This window comes from Pezoporus occidentalis, unplaced genomic scaffold (assembly GCF_034315485.1).
Source record: "Pezoporus occidentalis ecotype Australia unplaced genomic scaffold, CSIRO_AGI_Poc_V1 ctg104, whole genome shotgun sequence".
In the NCBI taxonomy this organism is placed as follows: Eukaryota; Metazoa; Chordata; class Aves; order Psittaciformes; family Psittacidae; genus Pezoporus; species Pezoporus occidentalis.
Window position 1 is genome coordinate 705,673 of NW_026912822.1, and position 27,579 is coordinate 733,251.

General features: G+C 40.7%; 1 protein-coding gene across 2 annotated transcripts in view; it reads left to right on the forward strand.

Annotated features, from left to right (window-relative positions):
- Positions 1-27,579, forward strand: part of MAN1A2 (mannosidase alpha class 1A member 2) — a 139,662-nt gene that overhangs the window by 21,788 nt on the left and 90,295 nt on the right. The window contains exons 2-3 of one of the 2 annotated variants that reach the window (XM_062618100.1): positions 9,041-9,296; positions 26,931-27,027. In XM_062618100.1, the coding sequence (XP_062474084.1) occupies positions 9,041-9,296; positions 26,931-27,027 (353 nt within the window). Of the gene's footprint in view, positions 1-9,040; positions 9,297-25,309; positions 25,431-26,930; positions 27,028-27,579 lie in introns of those variants that run through there. The other variant, XM_062618110.1, reaches the window with a different exon arrangement.

The following is a 27,579-nucleotide window of genomic DNA, read 5'->3' on the forward strand; positions in this document are numbered from 1 at the left end:
ATGGATTAATATTTTTCTCTCTAATTTAGCATGGTAAATGCTTTGAGAATCAGATTTAAGACCTTGTTCTGCAGAGGCTTAATATTCTGCACAACAGTATTAGCTGTAGCTGTTAAATGACGTTTCTTTAATCAGCAAAAATTATGAAATAATACCTGGTTTTGATTTTGTTAATTCCTTGAGGCAAATGTAACTGTACTCTTTTATAGCATAGAAGCAGAAAGGATCTAAATGAGATGTATTTGACAGAGCTGTAGTGATTGAAAAATCTATGTTGTTGAACTTTATGCATTTGTCACTTTTCCTAAAAAGTGTTTTTTGTACCCAAATGACATTAAGACACTAAAAACTGAATGAGTTCGATTGCATGTAGTTGAAAACTTCTGTAAAGTGTTAGATGTAATTTATAGCATTTATTTGTTCCTCACTAATGAAAGCTGCATTCACTGCTGTTGTAGTCTTAAAAACATTATCCTATTTCTTTCTGAGATAGTCGATCTGATTCTTCTAAAAAGTCCTTTTTGACTAATATTATGTAACTACAAAACTAAGAAATCTCATATAAGCTGAAAATGCTTGTCTAGTGACACTTCTTAGTGCTGACAGATGCCTGGCTTCTATTTTATATATGTATAAACATCTACTTTTCTTCAATAGTAAAACTTAAGCTGACTTTACCAGCTATAACAGTGCTTTCAGGACCCAGGAAAGCCACTGACTTGAGCTTGGCTCCCTTCTTCTTTTTCTGTGTTGATGTTTGGGATTACATGGCTGCTGAAGGTGGGTGAGGAACCTTTGATTATGGTCATAGCATTTGACAGAATCTCAAGATAAATTTTCCCAGTTCTTCAATTCTCATCATATTAACATTCATAACATAGGAAGCAAATAATTCCCAAAGGATGACCTCTTGCCTGCATGTATTATTATTTGTTTGGTTTTTTTTTAATTCAAAAGTTATACATATTCCTGCCTGTGGCAGGGGGTTCGAACTGGGTGATCTTTAAGATCCCTTCCAACCCAAACCAGTCTGGAATATTCCACATAGGGTAATGGAATCTGTACTGTTTTATTCTTAACTGAAAGGTATGTTTTGTACTTTTTATTATCATTATGAAAGAAAGTGAGGGGTGTCTTATGTGTTAGTGTACTTTACTAATGAAGTATTTAATTGGGTGTTATTACCTTTATAATTTATGAAGATTCTCCCTATGTTCAAAAAACCTTATAAAAGATACCTAGCAATAGTAAGGATTTTTTCTGCTTTCAGTTTCTCAGAGGACTTGCTCTTCATGCATAAGGGATGTGCTTCAACTCTCCATACCCTTTTGCACTTTCTGTGTGCCCATTCAATCTCTGCTTCTGAAATTCTTGCTAAATGTATTCCCCAAGGGTTTTGTTTGTCCTTCTTCCAGAGTTGCTTCCAAAGATCCTGCCTCAATTACAAGACAAAGGAAAGCAGTTGGGTAGACACAGACCCAAGAAGTATCAATCAGCATTGGCCTTCAGTGATCAGCATGGAAAACCATGAGTTTATGCATCCAGAAGTGGCTATGTTTTCTTTCTGTTGTGCCTAAAAAATACATGTAATGAATTACAAACTTTGCAGGAAAAAATGCAGAAAGGAAATGTAAAGATGCAAGTAGTTCTGTGGACTGTCATCCTAACAGAGTTGTTGGGTGAACAGAATAAGATCTCAGGGCCTTTAGCTGTATGGGTTAAAAAAAACCCTGCATTAAATATAAATGGAAACGGAGTAGGAAAAGTTAGGTGTAGTCAGGTTTTAGGAAATGGGAACAATGCCCAGACACTGGCAATCTTGGCAATGGAGAATTTTCCACTGCTGAACAAAAGATGTGGGAGGAAGATTAACAGTAAGTCACAGTTCATTTGGCTTGAAGGTTGACGTGCAGCTACAAAGAAATGTCAAGAGACTGAGGTTTTGGTTTAGACAAGAGAGCAGATGTGAAACAGCACTTGTCAGGCCACACCTGGAATATTGAGTTCAGCTTTGGTCCTTGCTCTACAAAAAAGATGTGGACAGACTGAGATGGTCCAGAAAAGGGCCACAAAGGTGACTAAAGGACTAGGAAGCCTGCCAGATGAGGAAAGGCTGAGAGAGCTGTGTTTGTTTGTTCAGCCTTGGGAAAAGAAGACTCGGGGTGACCTTACTTCCATGTTCCAGTATTTAAAGAGTGGATACAAAAAAGATGGAGATGTGGAGTCACATGGGGAAATGGACATGGGTTACTCCTGGGGAGATAGCAACTGGGCACAAGAGGAAAATTTTTCACAATGAGAGCAATCAGCCATTGGAATAAACTCCCCAGGGAAGGGGTGGATTTCCCAGCACTGGACACTAAAATTCGGCTGGACAGTGCTGGGACATCTAGTCTAGGTCATGCTTTGCCTAGGAACATTGGACCAGATGATTCTTGAGGCCCCTTCTAATCTGATATTTTATGATTCTGTGATCTGTGAATTTCCATCATAGAGATGAGAGTTTGAGAGCAGTGATGAAGGTGGCTGAAGGCTAGGATTCTTGGTCTAAGATTTTGCTGCAGAAGAGATCAATTAGGGACATCATTATTGCACAGAAGTGGAAGGAAGTTTAGTTTGGAGGAGGTCTATATGAAATTTAAGAGGGTGCATTTAGGAGTAAAACAGAGTGCCTGTGTCAGCAAGTTAATTCTCTCCTCTGTAGCATGGTCTAAAGAAGTTTAATGATGGGAAGCGAGGAGGGCTGGCATCCAAACTGGAAGCCATGCCTTTGTAGAAGACCAAGGAAGCAAGCTAGTGGAGCTTAAGCTGGTACAAGTAATGGTAAAGGAAGGCAGGAGATAGGAATGTGAAGATCAAGGGAAAGTGTGACAGCAAGAGGAAAATTTCCGATACTGGTTGGAGAGGAGTAAGAGGACTTGAATGAGGACTCTGTCTCATGTTCCTTGTATTTAAGGAGCCATACTGATGTCATATGCAAATGTAACCACTTCCTAGAAACAAATTCTCCTGTCACCTTTGTCTGAAAGAAGCCACTCGAGGAATTTGCAATTCAGGTTTATTTTCTGGGCAGTGAGGGGCATTACATATTTCTCCAGTGTCCTTGTGTTATATACTCTATATACTAGGAGAATATGATGGGATTGTGATGTGTGGATGTTACAAAATCGTGTATGCTGCAAGATTGGAGGGAAAAGCAACTTTTGTAGTTGACATGTGAAATGGTTTTTAGGCACTGACTCTACATTTTTTGGGGTGTTGAGTTTTTTGTTGGTTGGGTTGTTTGGTTGGGTTTTTTTTTTTTAGTATTAGTGCCTACCTTTATTTCATTCTGTCTCTAAAAGTAGCCTCTGGTTGAAGTTTAAATTTGAGAAAAAAGTTCAGAATTTCCACAAAGGGCTTTATTTCTAGATGACAGACTTACACAAACATTTATGTGCTTTAACAGTTCTTGTCTATCTGCTGAAAATCCAAATAATACACTGGGGGTCCTTTCACTCTGGTGACCAAGTGTTCTGCTTTTTCATATGAGAGAGCAATTACTGGTGGCTAGTTTTCTTGCCTCCATGCTAATTTTTGTTTCCTTTTTTGATCTCAAATCTCACGAAGTAATCTGAAAGCGTTTTGGGTTGTTTTACTTTTCTTGCTATTTATTTCTGAAGAGCCTGCTGTGTCACGGCAGATAGGAGACACGTTAAAAATCATTGTCCTGACAAGTGAGGCTTTAGTAGCCTTTAAGTTCATAAGGCTCGCTACTGCGTGCATGATTAAAGCACATGAAGTTTTGGTTAGTGATTTGGTTATCAAGCATTATCATTTGTGGTCTTCTTTGAATGGCATTTAGACAGCTTTGGAATGTTATATGCATAGTTCTTCTGCGTAAGCAGCTGCAATGGTTATTTACAGGGTTTCTTTTAAAAAATCTTGAACGTGTTTCTAGTTTTGGATTCTCATTTAAGTCTATTTATGGTTCCTGCTGGCAAAAGAGAGTCTAATCGCAGATTTGTTTAACAATACTGCTTGTTTTAAAGTAGCTACTGCTGTTGTTTCATGGTACTTGAACCTTTCTGTCTTGAGACTTCAGAGTAAAGTGGGGGGGGAAGGGGGGGCACCAGAAGGAAGCAGCAGCTTTCTGTTAGGTAAGGGGTTTTGAAGATTTACTCAAAATACTCTATATCATAAGAGTTTGCTTATGTAGCCTAGAGGCAGGGTTGGGGTGGGTAGTTGAATAGGGAAACTGTTTGACACATTGGGGTATATGTGCTTATGCTGGGATTCTTTCCAATCTTACATTTTTAGATGGATCCTTTCTGAGGTTGCCTTTCTTTCACTCTTGAGTATTTGAATGTGGTGCTATCTACATGCATTAAACTGTTGCTGACTCTTTCTTATGCTAGATGGACAGCTTGTTGGTGGTTGGTTATGACTTGGGGGGATGTCCGCTGCTCACGCATTTTCAATCTTCTAATTCTTTTTATTCTGTATTTTCAATAGTCTGTATTTTATTCTGTATTTCAGAACTACTTTCTTAGTTTTTGTTGCTTAAGAACTCTGAAGAAACATGAGTGGCGGGTGGCAGCGCTGAGGCGACAGTGGCACCCGCCATCTTGTGGGGTGGATAGGCTGGTGGAAGAGGTGGGATGTGGAGCTGCCGAGACCGCCTCAAGGGCAGCGCTCTTCCCATGGAGGCAAGAGCGGATGGTGTTGTCCTACCGTGGGGCTTCAGGCAAGCCCTACGAGGAAGGCAATCCTTTTGGCAGCGTCCGGGCAGAACCGTGCTCTGTCATCGCTGTGTAACAAGATCCCACCTTTCCATACTTGCAGGCAGTCATTTTCACCAGGAATGCCCTTCCTGCCAGAGGTAAAGTGCTGCTTTTCCACCAGGGAGCTGGCACCCTCAGCCCTTGCTCGTGCTAAGCCCAGAAGGTGGAAGAGAAGCTGCATGGAGACCTCAGAGCAGCCTTTCAGTATCTGAAGGGGGCCTACAAGGATGCTGAAGAGGGACTCTTCATTAGGTACTTCAGTGATAGGACAAGGGGTGATGGGTTCAAACTTAAAGAGGGGAAGTTTAGATCGGATATAAGGAAGAAATTCTTTACTGTAAGGGCGGTGAGGCACTGGAATGGGTTGCTCAGGGAAGTTGTGAATGCTCCATCCCTGTCTGCTCAAAGACACAGTGTTGGGTGACATGGTTTAGTGTGAGGTGTCCCTTTCCGTGGCAGGGGGTTGGAATGAGATGATCTTAAGGTCCTTTCCAACCGAAACCATTCTATGATTCTTTATACCTGAATATATTTGATAAAATATGTCTTCAGCTGGAATGTAGAATATGACATCTCCTGTAGTTCATGCTGTCTGTCTCTGGTAATTGCACAGAGGATATTTCTGCAGAAGCTCTTGGACAATCTCCTGTAAACTTCCTCAAATACCTGTTGACCTTTCTCTTCATCTTACTGTTTTCTCATGTTTGTCTCAAAATGTCACTTCCTGGAAGACTTGGAGCTGCTCATACAGTTAGTGCTAGAGTTTTTCATCTCTATTGAGTCTCGGTGTATTTTCTTGAAATACTTAGTTCTGCTGAGTGACTGAAGGCAAGTAGGCTGTCATTCAAATCTCCTTAATGACTCTAATTGTATTATAGTGCTGTAGAAATCGGCAGCTTTTTTATGTTTCTATAGCGGATCCTGCAGTGTAAATAGACATGAGTTGAAAACTTGTTTTCCGATTTATGGCTGTTTCATGCAGTTTGAATCTAGAAATAGATGAAGATGGCAGAGTGATAGAGCTTTTATTATTACTGTTGTATGTAGCACCTGGGACTGAAAATATAAAGAAAAGGTAAAGGCAAAATATTCATTGCACTTGATCTTGAAGGTGTGCAAAGCAGATCACTTTAGTGAGTCAGACTCACTATAACTACACATATGTAATGAATCTCTTTCATATTTCTGGGGACATGCATGTGAACCAGGGGTTTTACCAAGCCCTTTTCAATTTATGAGTAAAGCATGCTCATTGTAAAGCATCATCTCCAAATTCAGTTGATGTGGATGTACCTATACCTTGAACATCTTTTTCTTAAGGTCTGAGATAGGCTGTTATCCTGTTTTTCTAAAAATTCTTTCTTTTGGAGGAAGAATTTCAATATTTATTAACAAAATGGTAGATCTGGTCAGAAGGTAAAGGCTGACGCTTGCAGGAACTGTTTTGAAAATAAGAACCATACCTCCAAAATACATTATCCCCACACTGAAATATTTCTGATTCTTAAATGTTCAGCAATGCTTTGTATTTCTCATCCTCTGTAAGCCATCTCTTTGGCTCCTGCACAGCCTGCTGCCTCTTGATTCTGGGAATGATGTGTCTCGTTCTGGCAACCTCATTCTCATTCTCTTTAGCTGCATCTTACGCAAAGCCCTCTGCTAGTGTTGAAAAGCTTTCCAGACTACACATTTCATGGTTTCAAGTCTTTTGCTTGATAGGAAATTTCAGCTGCTTTTGTTACAGAATTGAGCACTTTACTGCCACAGCGAGTGTAACTTCTGCAAAAATACAAGGAAGCTTATTTTCTCCTGTGAGTCATAGTAGGAGTAAAAGTTACCTTAAATATTACTCGTATTATCTCTCTTTAGAAGAGATAGTTGTTTCTTTGCTCTACAGTTGAGGGAGAGAAGCGCTGCTACCGCTCAACAATATTAATGAGTTTGGATTTGATAGTCAAAGTTGAGGAGCACAGTCCTTTGTTTTTGTCTGGGAGAAATGTGGATGTGCTGTGCACCATGTTGAGAAAAGTGGCTGAGGAACTTCAGTCTCAAAGGCTTTCAGTCAGTCCGTCTGTTAAAAAGTTGCATTGTATTTCTAGTACGGAAATATTGAAAGGTAATAATGCTGCTATAAACTCTTAAAATTCAAACCTAATAGCACTTCAGAAAGATGGAAGGGCTAATAAAACATTCTGTGTAACAGCGCATTTTGCTGAGACCATTTATGTTGCAGTACTGTGGCTTTCCCCCTGCATGCTAAGCACATTGACCTGTAAACTGGGAAGTTATTTTCTGAATGATGACAAGTGATACCAGTTTTGTCAACTTGAGAATAAAATGTGGGCCTAAAAGTCTCGGAGCTTTTGAGCCCAAGCTAAAGAATGGGGAAAGGAGTGTATAAATTTTACCTTAAAAATATACTGCATGTCCATGAGATAGCAGTCAGGGTTGGTGCACTGGGGGTTTGAACTGTGAATATTTGGAACTGAAAGCTTGATTTATTGCATTTTGACTTAAAATCAGCTCTCCCTTGGCAGAAGACTGTAAGTCATAAACCTTGCACAAAATGAATCAGTCTGGTGGGATTGCTCTGATACAATAGTATCATAACTCTCTGCAAGCTATTCATTATTAGCTTTGTTCTTTGACCTTCTTTTTGTAAAGGTGAAGCAGTGCTTGTAAATGGCGTTATATGATCTTGATCTGTGAGATTAATAAACCCAGTTCTGCTATACTTGCAAAGCTCAGTAAAATCTGTCCGTGTCCCCAAACAATCCAACGCAGCAGCCCAGCAAGCTTCTTAATATTGATTTCAGTCTCTGGAAGCATTAGCAGTTCACCACAGACTTTGACAACAAAATGAGGATTATATTATATAATATAAATTGGGATATTTTCCCTACAAAATTTGTTAAAAATATTTCGCAATGTTTGGTTAACAGTTATCAATCTTGGGTTGTTTGTTTTTTTTTTCTGTAAACTTTTGGATTGGCTTTTAATTGCAGTTGGTCTGGATGATCGCTGGAGGTCCCTTCCAACTGAACTTCTCTAATTCTCACATATCAAATGGTGGTTTCTCTTCATTGGTATGTTTTCAGTATACTGGAAAAAAACCCCATGCAATGTGGGTCAAGTGATTCCTCCTAAAACCAGTTAGGCTAAGCTTGATATTTATTACATGGCTTGCTGCTTGACTGCCTTTCTTTCCATTATCCACCGTCTCCTCCCTAATGCTTTTTGAGGAAAAGGTATTTTTGCCTGGGGGAGGAACTGGGAGGGAGTGTGGGTGGTTTTGTTGTTTTGTTGTATTTTTTTTGGTTTTTTGATTGTTTGTTTTTAACTAGTGCTTGTTTTAAATCCTTACAACTATTCTGGCTTACATTAGTCACTAAGCAACTTGATATTTTAAAGAAGCTTGAAAAGGTTATGTTATATTGAGAGTCTGATGTGTAGCTTCCTGATGCCTTGAAATATTTTGAGACTGGAATGAGCCATTTTTGTCTCTTGTTTAACCCAGGCTCTAAAACAGTAAACTTCATTTTGCATGTGAATCTCGAAATCTTTACTGGTCATTAAAGATCGTGATAGAAGATTGTGCTTTTAGAACCAAGATGATGTTGGTTTTGTTGACAGTGAGTTTCAAAACCATGCTTTACTGAAAGCTCTTATGTTCCTAAATAGCTTTATAATTAACTCTCTGTTTAATGTGTGAGGTTTATGGGCGCACTGATTGGAACAATGAATTCTGAATTCAAGATAAAACATGCTGCGGTGGAGTTTGCAGCTCTTGCAGCTCCCAACTTACTGGTAGTAAAAGGAGTGGCTGTGAATCTTTTCTTTTAAATGGTGGTTACTGCAGATCTTGAAAAGTTGTGTACAATGTATTTATTGTGCACAAGACTAGGGAGAGCCCTTCTGATCTTCTTTCTTAAACTGAATGATTGCTAGGTGTGCCTCTGCACACATCTGTAGTTGAATTACAGGATGTAGGGCTTTTTCTCTCTAAATTCTTGAGTAGGCAAGCAAAGGTGCTCGCAGATAAAACCCAATGATACATTTTTCCACAATAACGTTGCTGGTGTGTGCCCTGTTCTTCTGGAGTTCATGGCAAAAGGACTGGAGGATTCTGAACAAGCATAATAAAGTAAACTTGTCTGAGTCATTAGAATTACTTGGAGTAAAGCGGCTTGGATGTGGGTTCTGTTTTGAAGCTGCGTTTTGTTTATAAGCAGTGTGGTTTTTATTAATGAGATGCTGACTAATATTTGTGTCTCTAGAGAAGAAGAGGAACGTCTGAGAAATAAGATCCGAGCAGATCATGAAAAGGCACTGGAAGAAGCTAAGGAGAAATTGAAGAAATCACGTGATGAGATTCAAGCTGAGATTCAGACAGAAAAGAACAAAGTAGTGCAAGAGTTGAAAAAGAAAGACAGCAAGCCACTGCCCCCCGTTCCTTTACCAAATCTTATAGGGATAAACAGTGGAGAACCAGCAGACCCGGATATCCGAGAGAAGAGGAACAAAATTAAAGAGGTAAAGATGATGATGCTGTGGTTCTAGCTGTTCTTGTATCTGATAGCAGTTATTTATACACTGTTCAGTTGCTGTTACGATTTATATTAAAAATGGGACTACAAAATCTTTTTAAATAAACAATAAGCTAAAAGTGCACATAAAGTATTAATGAACATCAGCATTATTGCATGTGTTTAGTTGCATGTTGGGGTGTTAATATTTCACTGGAGAACAACTTAAAAGTTATTTTAAGGGTTTATTAAACTTATTGGTATGGGTTCAAAGTGGGTTTGTCATTAACACACAAAACAGCAACAACTACATCTTTAAAGCAGAGACTGACTTTATCAGATTGCAGTCAAAGGAAGAGATATGTTAGTGCGGCACAAGATACTTTAAAATGTTGAAAAAGTGGATTGAAAATATAAGGGAAAATAAAGACCTGCTCCTAAATTTGCAAATTACTGAGTTATGACATGCTTTTCAAAATAAGATTTAAATGGGTCTAAAACCTGGGATTTCATTTAAGTAGATTGCCTCATTTACCTGTAAAACATTCAAACTAAGATGCTGGCTTAGGCTTTTGGTTCTGTGGCAGATTATCTGGTGGAATTGCTGTTTCTGGTCTCACTCTTCCACTCCTGGTTGGCAGTGAGACTCATTGTCCTCTTTTGTACTGGCAATGCCAATTTCCTGTTATTAGTGCCAGGCATTTTCTGAGTTTGTACTTCTAACAGGGATGGCAGGAACATTGTACAGCAGGTTTTTTTGTTTGATTGTTTTGTTGTTTTGGTTTTTTTTGTCCCTGCAATCTTATTAGTTTTACGCCTAAAAAATTGGGTTCAGGCTAGAGATAGACAAGCCTGGGGTCTGTCACTAGAGAACACCCAGGACCACAGTACTTGGCAGTTCCAGCAGCTTGATCTTTTATTGTAATCTATATTAGCTCATAAAATTAAACAAAAATAGGTCATTCATACCTGTCCTTGTAATAGGGAGAAGTTGCAGCTGGAGAGAGTGCCATGCTGTGGGTAGATCACCCAAATTGGTATTTTATTTTGACTATTAATGATGACTAGATGAAATCCATCCTTACCAAATAACAAACAACTGCCTACGATAAGAGTGATGCATCATAGAGCTGTATCACTACTTGAATCTCTCGAGTAGCAAATCCTTCCCAGAAGGCATGCTTATTCTGTTTAGCAAAAGCACTTCTGACTGAGAAGTTGTATGTGATATTGGACCCCCTTGACCCTGCTTGGTTAGGGCTTTTCTCCAAAGTATGGCATTGAACTGTGGATTTCAAAAGGCTCTGCTGCTTTTCGAAACTGCGTCCTGTGAGAATATATAGAGGATCTTGCTTTTCAAACTGTCTTGTGTAGGGTGAAGGTGAGCAGTGAATGGTATGGTCATGTAGTTGTCCACACTTCTTAATTTTAGCTGCAGATTACTGTATGTACGTACATTTGAGTGTGGCACTGATAGATTTAATGGGTGCAATAAAATTGAATTGACCAAGTAATGTGAAAGTACTGAGTTCAGGTTCGGAAGAAATAATCAACCAAATTTCCTAGAGATCAAGCCTGGATTTGGAGGTAGGGTTGAGAATTAGCATTTGCATTTCTGATGTGGATTGGTCAGAATGTAGACTGAGAGGAGATGGGGAGCTACTGGTTAATACAGAATGGCAATTTTCTTGGCAACATAACTATGAAGTTTAATAGCTCTTGCTGATCTAAACCTGAGAGTATAGCAATTTGTGAGTAAGGAATCCAGGGTAGTCTGTGAGTAAGGATAACCAGGTAGTAGTTCTGGTGATCCTTAGCTGCAGTTGCCACAAATCTCATGCTGTAAAAGGCTTACTTTTTTTGGCCTACATGTGAGTCATTTTGATAAGCTGGGTTTTTTATTGTGTAACTCGTTGATGGCTCCTATTGTGACTTCTAACGTGTAGCTTTACGTACACCAGATTTTTATGGGACTGTACATTAGGTGGGTACTTCAGTTAAGATAATTCTACATTTGTACTGATGAGTCTTCAGTAGTGTGACCGCAATGCTTGAACAGTCCAGGATCACACTAGCACAATGGAAATTTGTCTTTGTTGTGTGAATTGCCTTCATTGAGTCAGTCTTGGTAGTACTGTACCTACCTACCAAGGGATCTCAAGAATTATTAATCTTTTTTGATGCAGGGCAGCAGCTTCTCAAATCTACAGCTAGATGTGTGAAGGTGCAGAATACAGGAGTGGAAGGTGTGCTAGTGAGAATGGACAAATGATAATGCTGAAGAACCTATTGTTCATACATTGTCATTTTTGTTTGGCCTCTGGCTCTGCTTTTGGATTTTGGCATCTGCTGTGTTGCAATGAATAGAGCATGTCTGAGAAAATATACATCTACAGTGTCATATGAAGAATATTTTGCCCAAAATCTGTTTTTGACAATATCAGGTATATCACAGAAGGCTACAGGAATTCCAGAGATGCAAAGTGCATTTTAAAATATGTTATGACCATCACTGAGGTCTTCTGTCACTGTATTTTGTAACCAGTATAGAATAATATAAATAGTTTTTGTAGATAAGATAGACTTAGCAAAGGCAGAACAAGTTCTGGGAGACAGTATCTCTAACATAGGTCTACACCTACCATATGTAACATTTCTGACATGCAAGACATAGTGATTTTGGATTGAGACCAGAAAAGTAGTACAGGGAAACTTCTAGCTCTTTGAAGGCTGCATAAATGGCTTCAGAACTGCAGGTGGTCCTGAGAAGGCATTTGGCTCATGCCTTGGTTGGCTTCTAAGTGTTCTGATGAAGTTGAGGAACTTGTTTTAGGCTGTTTAAATTGGAGAGGAAAAAAAAATTAATTTTTACAGCCTACTTTGACTAATATCAAGCGGTGGGAAAACTACACAGGATTGGGTTGACTGTTGGGGATAGTTTGTAACATGCACATGGGCCTTTACAGTCGGGAGAAAACTGGAAAATATTCAAACAGGAAACCAGTTTCTGTACATTTTTACAGAAAATTTGTTGCTATTTTTTTCTTTCCAAAGCCCAACTTGGAAAAGTCCCTTTTTAACAGACCTCTGTATAAGAAGCAGTTTTGCAGCACCTGAATATTTTAAAAATGCATATTATGATTATTTTTTAAAGTGCTTATAGAAGTTAAAAAAAGAAAAATTGTAACGCTACTTGAGAGCTTTGTGAAGTGTTTGAAAGCTTTCTATAAGAAGAATGTTTACTGAACACAAAGAGGGGTGTTTATAAGCATCTTATGCTTATAGAATAAACCAGGAGCAGAATCTGCATGTCCTGTTTTTTGTCTTTTGGTTCTGACGTTTATATCTAGTATTACATTGTTCTCAATTGTAGCTCATTCACAGTATTGTGTAATTCATCAATATAATCATCTAGATCATCTAGTTCCAACCCCCCTGCCGTGGGCAGGGACACCTCACACTAAACCATTTCACCCAAGGCTTTGTCCAACCTGGCCTTGAACACTGCCAGGGATGGAGCATTCACAACCTGCCTGGGCAACCCATTCCAGTGCCTCACCACCCTAACAGGAAAGAATTTCCTCCTTATATCCAATCTGAACTTCCCCTGTTTAAGTTTGAACCCATTACCCCTTGTCTGGTCACTACAGTCCTTAATGAAGAGTCCCTCCCCAGCATCCCTCTAGGCCCCCTTCAGATACTGGAAGGCTCCTATGAGGTCTCCACGCAGCCTTCTCTTCTCCAGGCTGAACAGCCCCAACTTTCTCAGCCTGTCTTCATACAGGAGGTGCTCCAGTCCCCTGATCATCCTCGTGGCCCTTCTCTGGACTTGTTCCAACAGTTCCATGTCCTTTTGATGTTGAGGACACCAGAACTGCACACAATGCTCCAAGTGAGGTCTCACAAGAGCAGAGTAGAGGGGCAGGATCACCTCCTTCGACCTGCTGGTCACGCTTCTTTTAATGCAGCCCAGGATACGCTTGGCTTTCTGGGCTGCAAGTGCCCACTGCCGGCTCATGTTCATTTTCTCATCGACCAGCACCCCCAAGTCCTTCTCCACAGGGCTGCTCTGAATCTCTTCTTTGCCCAACCTGTAGCTGTGCCTGGGATTGCTCTGACCCAGGTGTAGGACCTTGCACTTGGCATGGTTAAACCTCATGAGCTTGGCATCAGCCCACCTCACAAGCGTGTTGAGGTCCCTCTGGATGGCATTCCTTCCCTCCAGCATATCAGCCGAACCACACAGCTTGGTGTCATCGGCAAACTTGCTGAGGGCGCGCTCAATCCCACTGTCCCTGTCAGCAACCAAGATCTTAAACAAGACCGGTCCCAAGACCGGTCCCAACACTGATCCCTGAGGGACACCACTCGTTACTGGTCTCCAGCCAGACATGGAGCCATTGACCACAACTCTTTGCGTGCGGCCATCCAGCCAGTTCTTTATCCACGGAGTGGTCCATCCATCAAATTGATGTCTCTCCAATTTAGAGACAAGGATGTCGTGTGGGACAGTGTTGAACGCTTTGCACAAGTCCAGGCAGATGGCATCAACTGCTCTACCCCTGTCCATCAGTTCTGTTCCCCATCATAGAAGGCCACCAAATCAGTCAGGCATGACTTCCCCTTAGTGAAGCCATGCTGGCTGTCACCAAGCACCTTGTTGTTTTTCATGTGCCTTAGCATGCCTTCCAGGAGAATCTCCTCCAAGATTTTGCCAGGCACAGAGGTGAGACTGACTGGTCTGTAATTCCCCGGGGCATCCGTTTTCCCCTTCTTGAAAATGGGGGTTATATTTCCCTTTTTCCAGTTGTCGGGAACTTCACCTGACTGCCATGATTTTTCCAGTATGATTGCCAGTGGCTTAGCAACTTCATCCACCAGCTCCTTCAGGACCCGTGGATGGATTTCATCAGGTCCCATTGACTTGTTTTCAGGCTTTTAAGATGGTCTCAAACCGGATCCTCTCCTACAGTGGGCGCAAGGTCTTAATTCTCACAGTCCCTGCATCTGCCTTCCAAGATCTGGGTGGTGCGATTAGAGCTTCTGCCAGTGAAGACCGAGGCAAAGAAGTCATTCAGAACCTCAGCCTTCTCCAAATCCTGTGTAGCCAGTTCTCCCGAGAGCTTCCAGAGGTGGCCTACGTTGTCCCTAGTCTGTCTTTTATTCACTGCGTACCTATAGAATCCCTTCCTGTTTCCTTAACATCCCTACCCAAGTTTAATTCTAACTGGGCCTTAGCTTTCCTAACCTGGTCCCTAGCTTCCCGAACAACATCCCTGTACTCTTCCCAGGCCGCCCCTCCTTGCTTCCACCTTTTATAAGCCTCTTTTTTCATTTGAATTTTCCTCAGGAGCTCCTTATCCATCCAAGGAGGTCTGCTGGCCCTCCTGCTGCACTTCCTTCTAGTTGGGTTGCAACACTCCTGAGCTTGCAGCAGGTGATCCTTGAATATCAACCACTAATCTTGTGGCCCCCTGCCCTCTAGGGCTATGTCCCATGGAACCTTACTAAGCAGGCTTCTGAAGAGGCCAAAGTCTGCTCTTTTGAAGTCCAGGGCAGTGAGCTTGCTGCATGCTCTTCTCACTTTCCTGAGGATCTCAAATTCGACCATCTTGTGATCGCTGCATCCAAGGCTGCCCTGGAGCATCACATTTCCAACGAGCCCTTCCCTGTTGGTGAGCACGAGGTCAAGCATGGCACCTCTCCTTGTCAGCTCCTCTATTACTTGCAGAAGGAAGTTGTCTTCCACACAATCAAGGAACCTCCTGGATTGCTTGTGCCGGGCCGTACCGTCCTTCCAACAGATGTCAGGGTGGTTGAAGTCACCCATGAGAACAAGGGCCTGTGAGCGTGAGGCTGTTCCTATCTGTCTATAGAGTGCTTCATCCGCAGGTTCTTCTTGATCAGGTGGTCTGTAACAGATCCTCCCAATAATGTCCCCCATAGCTGTTTTCCCTTTAACCCTGACCCACAAACTCTCTGTTAACTAATCCCCTGTCCCCAGACAGAGTTCCATACTCTCCAGCCTATCCCTAACATAAAGGGCAACTCCCCCTCCCCACCTGCTAGGCCTGTCCTTCCTAAAGAGCCTATAACCTTCCATTCCAACACTGCAGTCATAGGAGCCATCCCACCATGTTTCTGTGATGCCTATTATATCATACCCCCGTAGATGTGCACACATCTCTAATTCCTCTTGTTTGTTCCCCACGCTACGGGCCTTTGTATAAAGGCATCTGAGCCGAGCTCTAAATGAAACCGGCTCATTGGCTGGGGTGGCTGGAATATATCTACATTGCTCAGAGCATTTATTGTAGGTGCTGGCAACTGACTGGGTGTGTTGGGATGGAATGATGCTCCCCTCCCCCAGCACATCTAGTTCAAAGCCTCCTTGACCAATCTGGCAAGCCTCCTACCAAAACTGCTCTTTCCCTTTTTTATCAACCAGCTCCACCAGCCCCCAGTAGACCTGGCCTACAAACTTGGGTCCCGTGTTCAAGACACCCACCCCCCTGATGATGACACCACCCTTTTAACAATTTATTAACCTGGCCAATCCTCCTAGCTTTTTTTTAGGTCCTCCCCTGTATCCTGAGAATTGACAAAAAGACTCTCTGAGCTCTAGAGCCCCTAACCACCTCTCCCAGGGCTCTGTAGTCCTTCTTTATGTTCCCCAGGCTACTACTATCTATATCCCTAGCACCCACATGTGTCACTAGAAGTGGGTGAAGTTTTGCATATGTACTCACTACAGATTTCTGGGCATGATTGTGAGGGACCTGGGGGCCTGGGTAGTGGTTTCCTTGGTCTAGCCAGTAAGGGGAAAGGGTGTGAGGAAGAGGATACTGGCAGTGCACATCAGCAGTTGGTTATTGAGTCAGTGGTGTTACTAGGGCCTTGGGCTCTGCTGCCATGGGATGCTGTTTTCTGTCTGGGAGAGAGGATCCACCTCACTAAGGCAGGACAAAGGCATCTTTGCCAGCAGGATGGCTGACCTTGTAAGGAGGTCTTTGAACCAGGAATGATGGGGAGGGAGAGAGTAATTAGCAGCATTGTGGGGAAGTGACTGACAGGGTGGATGAGCAAAGGGCCTGCAGTGATTTGACAGACAGGGATCACAATGTCAGCAAAATCGGGATTAAGCAGGGTCACCTAGTATTTGCATATGAGCAAGGGAAGTGCCTACTAGGGACCATTATGAAGAAATCCCCAGAACCATTTCTGGAAATCTGGGTAATGCTAGGGTACCTCTTTGAAATGCATATGCAATAATGGATGAGGCATGGGGAATAAGCATGATGAGTCAGGGATCTGTGCGCAGTTGCAGAGCTGGGATCTTGCTGGGAGATGTGGAGATGGATGGAGATGTGGTGGGATGACTTGCATGACTGGAAGGTTGCACTGGAGGACACTCTACTCTCTAGTTTCCCTAGCCTGCTGTAAAGTTCTCTTTTATGTGAGAGGACTGCTTGGAGCTCTGTCTGTGGATGGATGGTGAGCCAAGCGAGATCTTATGGGTAAATATTAAAAAGCAGGCTTTTATGGGTGACATGGTAGTGTGTGTCTGTTGTAGACTGCCTGACCAGGAATAACAAGTAGATGGGGTGCTGTACAGACAGATTGGAGCAGCATCATGTTTGCAGGCCCTGGTCTTTATGTGGGAGCTTCAACTTGGTATCTGCTGGAGATACAGCAAGCCATAAGCAATCCAAGAGTATTCTGGCATGCATTTGTAACAGCTTAGTCCTCCAAATGATATTACAGCCAGTGAGGAGAGGTGCTCTGCTAAACCTCAGGCTCACAAGGAAGGAGGGGCTTGTTGGGAATGTTAAGTTCAAAGAGTTCAAAGGCAGCCTTGGCTGCAGGGATGATGAGATAGTGGAGTTCAGAATCCTGAAAGTAGGGAGAAGGGCAAAAAGTAAGCTCACAATCCTTAACTTCAGGAGAGTGGGCTTTGGCCTTTTCAAAGATAGGCTTTGTATAATTCCTTGGAATAACGCCCTGGAGGGAAGAGGGGCCTAGGAAAGCTGGTTAATATTGAAGGATCACTTCCACCAAGCTTAAAACTGGTCCATCCCAATGAGCAGGAATTCTGGTAAAACTGCCAGGAACTCTCTTAAAACTCAAATATGTAAAGGAAACATAAAGAAGGTGGAAACAGGGACAGTTTGCCTGGGAGGAATACAGAGACACTGTCTAAGCTTGCAGAGAGGGGGTTAAGGAAAGCCAAAGTCTAATTACAAGTGAACCTGGCAAGGGATGTCAAAGGCAAGGTAAAGGGCTTTTATAAGTACACAGGTGACAAAAGGAAGATTAAAGAACATGTGGGCCTGCCACTGAATGAGGCAAAGGACCTGGTGACAGCAGATATGGAAGAAGCTGAGGTTCTCTTTTGCCTCAGTCTGAATTGATAAGACTGGCCTTCAGGAATCCTAGGCCCTGGTGACCCCTGGGAAATCTGGAGCAAGAAAGACATGTACCCCTAATGGAAGAGAATTGACTGAAGAAATACGTAAGCAAACTGTAGGTACAGAAGTCTGCAGGCATTATGGGGTGTACCCAGGAGTGCTGAGGGAGCTGGCTGATGTCACTGTGAGACCTTTGTAATCTTTGGATGATCATAGTGACTGGGAGAAGTGGCTGAAGACTGGAGGAAAGCCAATATCCTTCCTGTCTTCAAGAAGGACAAGAAGGAGGATACAGGGAAATAAAGGTTGGGCAGTTTTACCTCAATCCGTGGGAAGGCTATAGGGCAGCTAATCCTGGAAATAACTCTCAGGCCCATAAAAAAGAAGGTGATTGGGAGTAGCCAGCATGGATTGGCAAAGGTGAAATCATGGTTAGCCCTTTTCATGAGCTTGTACAGTTAAATGACAGGCTCAATAAAGGAATGGTGAGCAGTGGATATTGTCTTCCTAGACTTTGGTAAGGCTTCTGTAACTATGTTACTTTCTGTAACTCCCATAAAATCCTCACATAGTAGCTGATGAAGTATGAGTTGGATAAGCAGACAGTATGGTGGGTTGAAAACTGGTGAATGGCTGGGCCCAGAGGGTGGTGATTAATTACTTGAAGTCTATTTGGAGGCTGGTAACTAGTGGTGTATCCCCGGGGGTTGATACTGGGTCCAGTCTTATTCAATATCTTTGTTAATAAACAGAATATACCCTCAGCAAGTTTGCTGAAGGCAGAACTGGGAGGAGTAGCTAATATGTCTGCATGTTAAATGCTGCCCTTCTCAGTGAATAAAGGGTTGGATTATAACAACCTTCTCTGGGGTACTGACTCATGAATCTGTGTCTGTCTACCTTATCTGGCCATAGGTATTTTTTTCTCCCCTCCCCGTAGATCCCATAGAAGTCCCAGGTATCCGATTCCTCCAACTCTGTAGTCAGGTTTAATGAGAGAATAGATTCAAATTCAAATGCTACTGCAGATGTATATGGCAAAAGATATATGTTCAGACAGCAAGATTTCATAAGCCTTATTCTCTTCAGAAATCAGGTTAAAACCAGTAAGTGTCCTTTTACCTGTGTTACGTTTTGTGTGCTTACTGAGAAAAGGGCTGTGCAGAAGAAATACTTAATCATGTAGAGGTCTTTTTGTGCTGTGTAGTTCCTCTTTTCATAGTTACTATTCATTTATGTTGTAGTAATTGCAGTGTTTCTGACCTACCCAAGTAGGCTGCCTTCTGCGACTGGAGGACCTTTTGCAGTATCCCAGACCAATCCAGAACAATTTTGTTATTGCTAACACTTTATACTCTTTACATTTACTTGATCTAACTTACTTGGATTGCTAGTTGGTTAGGACATCAACTTTTAGTAATACATGTCTATTGTGTTAAGAGTTTTACACTCTGTTTTGTAGCTCACTGCTCCTGGCACTGATCCCAATAGAAATGAAGCTCAATAAGTAGTATGACCTGTATTTTTCAGTATTTAAGATAACATACCCTGTTGTGTTTGTTTGTATAAAATATACATACACATATTTTGTGTCTAAGTGTGTGTGTGTGTATATAAGTGTTTGGTTCTATACATACAGATACATAGGTATACGTATCTATACATATATGCACACGTTGTTTATTAGGTGGTTTTATTTGCACTCTTTGAATTCTCTATGTTCTGGATTCTCAAATGTAATTCACCATGTTCACAGCTGCCAAGTTGGCTTTAAGTAAGTTTCCTTACACTTTCTTTAATGCTTATTTTTCTTATTTTTACCACGAGTAAAATGTCTGTAACGTAAGGATGGACTCCCTTTGATCAAGCCTGTTGGAAAGTTAATTTTCAATGGATACAATAGAATGAAAATTGTACAGTTACCACTCTAGCCAGTCCAGGAAAGTTAGGAATAGATCTGCAGAAAGTTGTGAGCTAGCATGTTGGCATGATTGTATAAAGAACTCACTTTACATTTATAAATCTTCAATTTTTGTCTATGAGAAACTTCGTAGCTTAGCATATTTATTTTGTTTGAACTGAAGAATGAAAATAAACCTCCTATTGTGGATGGGGCAGTATTCCAGCTGCACATTCGGATAGATTGCTTTGGTTACTAACTTAAAATGTGCTGCTAATGAGGAATGCAGGTTTGTATTTGGGGATATTTAAAATACGAGCCAGTTTACTCAAGTTGTAGGAATTACTGAATTCTCCAGCACTTGTGCATTCTTGGAAGCATGTTATAAATTCAGGAAGGTCTTCCTTATTAAATATACCTTTTTTCCAGACTATTGTGAGAAGAAGCTGTCTTTCAGCAATGAACTAGCACATTTGCAATATTTAAAATTCATAATTGTAAAATAAAGTCAAGAATACAAGGAAATACTTCAAGGGAGTTGGAACTTAGATGATCTTTAAAGTCCTTTCCTGCACTACCTATTCTGTGCTTCTGTTTCACTTCCCTGATAAAATAAAGAAAAATGAGCAAAACCCCAGGTAAATGACTTCTCTTCAGAACTGGGTAAATCCAATAGGTGCTGTGATATCTGATTTGACCTTGCTACAGAAATGTTAGTAGCAAAAATAATGAATTATGGCTAGATGGAAGAGCACTGTATATTAAATTATACAAGATCTATTACACAAGTGACAATGTTTTTTTTGCAGCTGTGGAAATCTTGATGGGAAAGCAAGAACATTGTCTTAAATACAATAAAAAAAATCTACTTGTTAGTTATAGTTAAATAATTTCTGCTGCAGTACCCTCCATTTTCCCACAATTCCATGGAATATATGGCAGCGTGTCCTTTAACATATTTTTTTCGATGATGTTACATCTCAGAGTTGCTGATAGTAATAATGTCATTGATACACAAGGAGCTACTTGTAGCTGATGAGTAACCTCATATGGTGTGTTCCTTTAAGACATAGACAATACTGTAATACCTGAAACTTGAGACAGTTTACTCTTAGTTTGCTCTGAGATGTGAATTCTTGATTTGCACTCATAGCACCTATTCTTACTTTCTGCTTTGTTACCAGACTAACAAGACATCAGTTTTTTTAAAGGGGTTCAAGGGGAGATCAAAGAACTACAGATCCCTATGCCTGATGAATGAGCTGCAGATTAACAGAAACTGGAACAGGGAATAGGGTTGTTGAGCACAGAGATACGCAAGATGTTTTTAATGATGTCATGATGCACAAAACTTTAGAAGAGCCCTGAAAGAGTCATCAAGCATGTAGACAAGGGGAGATATGGTTATATATATAACTTTTAAAAGCATATTTGGCAAGGTTCATCACTAACAACAGCTGAACTAAGCAGCCATGAGGTGGAGGATTGCATCCCTGCCTGGAGAAATTGCCTAGAAGGCAGGAACTGCAGAGTACAGTTAAATGGTGCTGGAGACCACAGAGGATGTGTGTTGGGGATCCATGCTCTATATCAGACAAATTGATTATGTAGAGTTTGTAAGTGGATAAATAGTGGTATGGTCAACTTTTGCTGCCAACATGTAGATTTGGAGAAAAAAACAGGAGAACTGCAGAAAAATCTCATGGGACTGAATTATTATCTCCCCTTTTATTTCTCAGCTGAATGTAAAATGATACATATTTGGGCTGGAGAGGGAGGAAATTCCAATGTTATGCTTAATGTGAAAAGCTGTGAGGTGACTTATTACCACTTGAGAATGAGAGCTTGTGTTTATAATAGCTCTTTGGAAATGTCACTGTAGTGCTTAATAGCAGACAAAAATTCAAATATTCAGTATTTTAGGAAAAGAGAAGAAAACAGGCAAGGTTCTTGCTGTAGCGTGTGAAACTAAGGTTCTTCTGCATCTTGCATGCTTTCATGTAGTTCTAGTCTCTCAGCTTCAGAAAGGACACAGTAAAACTGGCAGAGGTACACAGATAAGCTGCTGATGATGTTTAGATTGATGCCTAAGAAGGCAGGGACTGGAAGAAGGCAGGACTGGAAGAAAGGAGCTGCTTTCTGCTGGCTGATATGCAGTTCTGGTTCTTTACAAAGATGATCTGGGAGCTTTCTGAGCACCACAGGATCAGTCAAAACCATGAGTACCTGTATCTCTTGAAACGGTGAGAACATGCAAAGTTGGAAAAAGCACTTGGCTTTCTTGTACAAACTTGAGCAGTTGGTTCACTGCTGTAAGCTCTCCAAGTTTTAGCTCTTTACATCTACTGTTCCAGTTCCCACCGGCCTGAGAGTTCCATCAGGCATCTTAGACTTGAAGTATTTCCTGCCAACAAAAAAGGACAAGCTTCCCATTTTGTACACATTTGGTAACCAATTTTATTTTAGCAATTGATTTGTTACCAGGTTCATCAGTAAAAAAAAACCCTCAGCTTTCTGTGCCTGTTAGGAACATGTTCCAATAGACTTTTTCATTGCAGTGTTCAGAAATGCATGAAGGAGTTATAGACTGATGCCTGAAATAATTTCTCTTTAGGTAGAGATTTGTGGCTCCCAAAAGAATAATATAACCTGTATGATTTTTCTAGGTTTCTTCAGAAATGTGAGTACCTATACAAGGAAAAGGTCATTCTTTAATGTCCAAAAAATATTCTCTGCAAACAGTAGGAAAGTGGTTATTAATTTTTAATCTGCCAGTTGAGCAGTGATATTGTCTAGGAAGTCCTGGGTTAATTTTAAAACGGAATTTGAAGGTGGCTAATATAAATCTCTTGAAATCCTACCCTTGACCAGAAGACATTCCTTTGGAAGCAAACTCTATTTGCTGTCTCTTATGCACATTCCTGATGGAAGGCAGGAAGAGGGTAAGCTTCTTGTTTCTAGGCACAACCAGTATATATTGCAATTTGCCAGTAAATTGTTTCCTTTGCTTATTTTTCAGGACTCTTATTTTCTGTTTGCTATGTGTCTGCCCTTTTTTGAGGAGTGGAAAGGGGCTTTTGAACCAGTCTTTGGTTTGAATTACTAACATGCTGTTGTAGTGATAGAACTCCCTTACTAAAGTCTCTTTCCAATTGCTGTCACCTCCTTTTAGTGTTGTGATTATGATTTTGTCAAAGGTATCATTACTGCTCTGTCTCTATAAAAAAACTGATTTCCTAGTGACTACAGATCATCAGATCCTATGAACGTGTTCTGAAGTTAGTGAAAGCACCTAGATAATTGTGTACCTACAAAAGTGGTTTCATTTGACATGCCCTGCTTCTTGCCATTCTGGTTTGCTTTCAGCAGAGTCCAAATTCATCTTTTTGTTGAACTATCAAGTTGCACATGCAACAACATCTTGCTGGCTGTTGTATGTGGTACATCCCAATAAACATTTTCAAGGCCGTTATTCACTGGACCTATCCTGTATTTTGCTTTCAAAAGCAAAATCTGGCATGAAAAGCGTCAATAAAAAGTTCATCACTAAAACTATTTGTTCTCTGGTGGACAGATTGGAAGATCTTTATATGATATGCCATCAAGCTCCAAGCACTCACTTTGACAGACTGCTGTTAGGTATGGAAATTTCAGTTACAGAAATCTCTGCCTTGCCTTTTTCATAATTATTGATCCATGCTTGAACCAGCTTGTTATTCCCAATCTGCTGAGCTTAAGATGCCTCTGCATGGGTTCTTTAAGGGTTGGGGGTGGTTTTTTGCAAGTATTTTTGCTTTCTTTCTATTATCATTAATGCTGATGTTCCAGTCAGTTTCGAAGGCCTGTCTGTCTCCTCTTAAAGACCAGTTGTCTTTTTTTTTTGAGGAAAAGCCTATCTATACCTGCAGCTCTTCTTCAGCATTTCCACCCTTCACTATGCAAACGCTACCTGGCACATTCACAGAGAGAATCCTGTTTTTTCAGATCAGTAGTTCACATTGCTTGTACTTCCTGACCTAAAGTGGCATCCTCTGTTCAATTTTTAACTGGCAGGTGCATTTATCATATTTTATCTCTCAAAAGCTTCTGTGTGCACAACTGCTCTCAGTAGTATAGATGCTGTACCTATAGTGTATCGTGCTACCAGCTCCAGCAGTAACAGAAATCTCCATGTTGTTATAAGATCTCTTGGCAGGTCATCCTTACAAACACAAGAGCTGTGGGGTTTCTCACTTGCATGTAGCGTGCAGTCATTTGCTAACATGATGCCCTAAAGTTTGCTTACTTGGTGCTGATGAGCTCTGTCCCAGAGTAATATCCAGTGTTCATCTGGAAAAAAATCAGTTGACAAGTTAGTATAATGAAGTCAAAATATTCTTGAAGAGTTATAACACCATGTTCTTTGTACACCGCTTGGGGGAGACAGATGGGACAGGACAGAACATTTGTCTGTGTTTATCAAAGTAGCTTAATCTCAAAAAGCGATTTCCTATCTTAGAACCTTAGATGATGCAGTCACCTGGGTCAGTCTCTTATGTTCAGCAGTTTCTGGTCTCAGCAGTGTGTTCTTAAGTTACTTCTGCATTCATGAATCTGGTGGAATTGACTCCTTTACAGTTTCTCTCTTAATGGAATTTTACCTTAGGATAAATTTTCTCATAATGATATAGAAACAGACTGTGATTTAGTCTGTTTTAGCCCTTTGTCATTTCCATACTTTTCTTGGGTTTTCTCAGAACTAAATAGTCTGTAATAAAATGTGTACCTTCCTCCCAGAAGCAAACTGGGACAGTAAAATATTCCACAGTTAACATTCTCCCATGAGGAAACAAGTTGTTGTTCTTATTTTGGACTTAACTAGTTTTGGTTTATACTGGAGTTTGCCAACACTTTGAGATTTTTAAAGAGATAAAATGTCATTTGGTTATTCTTCATGAAATATCTGACACATCCAGAGGTCTCAGAAGCCTGGTTTCCCTTTTGTGGAAGCAAGTTGGTTAGATCTGCCATGTCATGGGCACCTTGTTGTGTAGACATCCGTTACCAAACTCATATAGAGAACAGAAGTCAGTAATTCTTTAGTTTCACCATCTAATGCCTTCTAAAACTGTAGGTCTGTGTTTTCCCAAGTGGAGTTTTTAAGACTTAAAAGTGGACTGGCAAACTGTGAGTTAGAGCAGAACACTTCATGGAGGTCTTGAGTGTCCCATTCTGACTGGGTAAAACCTTGAGTAGCCCAGTCTGATCCCATAGCTGATCCTGCTTTGCGTAGAAGGTTAAATGGAAGACATCCTGAGGTCCTTTCCTGCCGAATGAGGCTGTGATTCTTGATTCTATGATCTTAAATTGATAAACAATATGATATAAAAATGTGTAGGTTGATTCTGGATAAGGTTAGCAAGAGATCTTGGAGGAACTTCTGCCTGTGATCAGGCTTTTATTGCATTTGTCACACTCTAGTTTTGTTACCTGTCAAGAGAGGATCATTTTACCTGAGTCATCTCGAAGTTCTAATAGCTATTAACTGGTCACTTTGATACATGCTTTGTAAACAGTAAGGAATTTGTGAATGCTAATGAAATGGCTTTTCTTTCCTTTTTTAGTATAATATTTGCATCCTCTTTTTCTTACATTGCAGGTTGATGACACTAAAAGAAACAATACCGTTTTATTGCCTAATCAGGTGTCAGAATCTTTTAGTGCAAATACAGAAAGCAACACGTGAGCTGACTTTGACAAGCAGTAGGAGTGGGACCTCTGGCATCTTGAGAGGGACATCTGTGCCTAGGTTGATGTCGGTTTAACACAGGAGTGCTCCCCAGCTGCTAGGCCTGTGCGTATACCTTTGCTGTGGTTCACATTTATTGTCTGGCATGAGTTAACTGAGCCATGGGAAATTTAGAGGGGGTTTATGGTCAAAGGAATTACAGCTGTGTAGGTTGGGCAGGGATCTCTTGATAGCTGCAGGGAGACGGGGCATGTCTCAGCATGCAGTTTAGGTGCAGTTTGATGCTGACTTCCACTATATCCTGAACTCAGTGAGAGAACTGTGTCTATGTGAGGGAGTGCGGCTAAGGCAGCTGGCTGCACTGGACTTTTTAGCTAGCACTTCCTTATTCCCTCCAGTTTTCTATGAGCACGGTGACCCTGTGATTAAAATAAGGAAGCTACAGTCTTGTAAATTGAAGAAAACTGTACTTGCCCTGATATAATCAGCTTCTTAAGAGGGTTAGTGTTGGTCTGTTAGTTACATTAGCATAGTTTCTCATCTTAAGAGATTATTTCTTAAGCTTGTGGAAATTGTGATTTAAGTCCTATACATATTCTTGGGGTTTTTGTCGATACTAACAATGTTTTAATACCATTTTGAAGCAGTAATGTAAAAAATATGTTGAACATTGTGGATACAGCCACATGGCTGCTGTTTTAGAACTGGTTTATTCCCAACTGTTCTTGTGTCTGGGGCAGTGTCTTTTGGAGTCTTTCTGTTACTTGCTTTGATCTGTTTAGGTAACCAATAATTTTATTTTTATTTTAATTGTATTTGCTTTGCAATTTGGTAGCCACTGAAATTCTGCTGTAACCAGCAAGCAAGAACTTTGAAAAGCTTTAGCAAATCCATAAAAGCACTTCTTAGCAGCCTATGTGCACAACTAGTGCTCGTGGGTCGCGAAGACCTTTTATTTCTTAGATTTAACTTGCTTGCTAGGTGATGGAAACATCTGTTACAAAGAGTTGAGAATGTTTTGTGGAGTAAATATTGACAGCTTTATACTGCTTTGTTCATTATGCTTTCTGAAGAACAAAGCTTCTTGCATTTCTTTTGGTAGAGGCTGTAAGACAGTGTATCTTTGTCAAGTAAGTGTTGCTAATAAAAAAAATGTATTATGCCTTTTGCAAAATTATGTGGTTATACTTGGATGCACCAGTGTAAATAACTCCCTCATATGCTTCAGATATTGGTAGCTATTTTTTCCTTTTGGTTAGTGTCTTAGATGTTAGCCAGTACTTTCTGCCAGTACTTTCCACCAGTTCCTGATGCCTGAATTCTTAAATGTTTGTGTGTATATTTAAGGAAAAGAAAGAAAGAACAAGAAAAGTACCTAATGCAGAGCATTAGGTTCTGTAGCTTGAGTCAAATAGACGTTGTTTCCAAATTTATTCATGCTGTATAATCTGATTTCTGTAACAGATGGAAATAGCAGCAAAGTAATTATCAGTGTGCTGGGATAACTGTGAAAGATAAAGTCTCAAGGAGTAAAATACTGTATTTGTACAAAGTAATTTTATAATGTAATCAAATCCTTTTTGTTTTTTCCCCCCCATCTCTTAGATGATGAAGCATGCCTGGGACAATTATAGGCAGTATGGATGGGGACATAATGAGCTCAAACCAATTGCCCGGAAAGGACATTCCACCAACATATTTGGTAGGCTGTTTTCTGGTTTGGTGGGGAGTTTGGGGATTTTATTTTGTTTGGTAGTTTGCTTTTTGGTTTTAACATTTCTGTCCACGCCACCCTCTTTGGAAGTCAACCCAGACTTCTTAACAAATTCTATTTTTAATATAAATCCTTTGAAGTGTGCATGGTAGAAGTGTATTGCTTATTTCAGGGATGCTTCAGTGAATTACTTCACTAAACTCTCTTTTGGGGTTTAATATGTTCATATTGTTGCCAAAGCTAAACTGTGTCTGTCCGTTTATGAATATAAATGATTTTTTTTTTAACAACCTCATCTTACCTAGGTCTTTGTGTTTAATTCCATGAGAATGTGGCTCAAGACAAAATGCTTCTGCAAGATGCCAAAGCACTGCTAGGACCTACGTGAAATTTAAAGCAGCTTTTAAAACAAGATCTTGATAAAGTGGTGGTGACATTGTTACTTGATGTGTGACTTGTTCCTGAACCTGTAGACTGGAATGAAGGGTGGGGGGGGGGAAGGCATTCAAAATATAGAATTTTGATGATAAGGGCACGTTT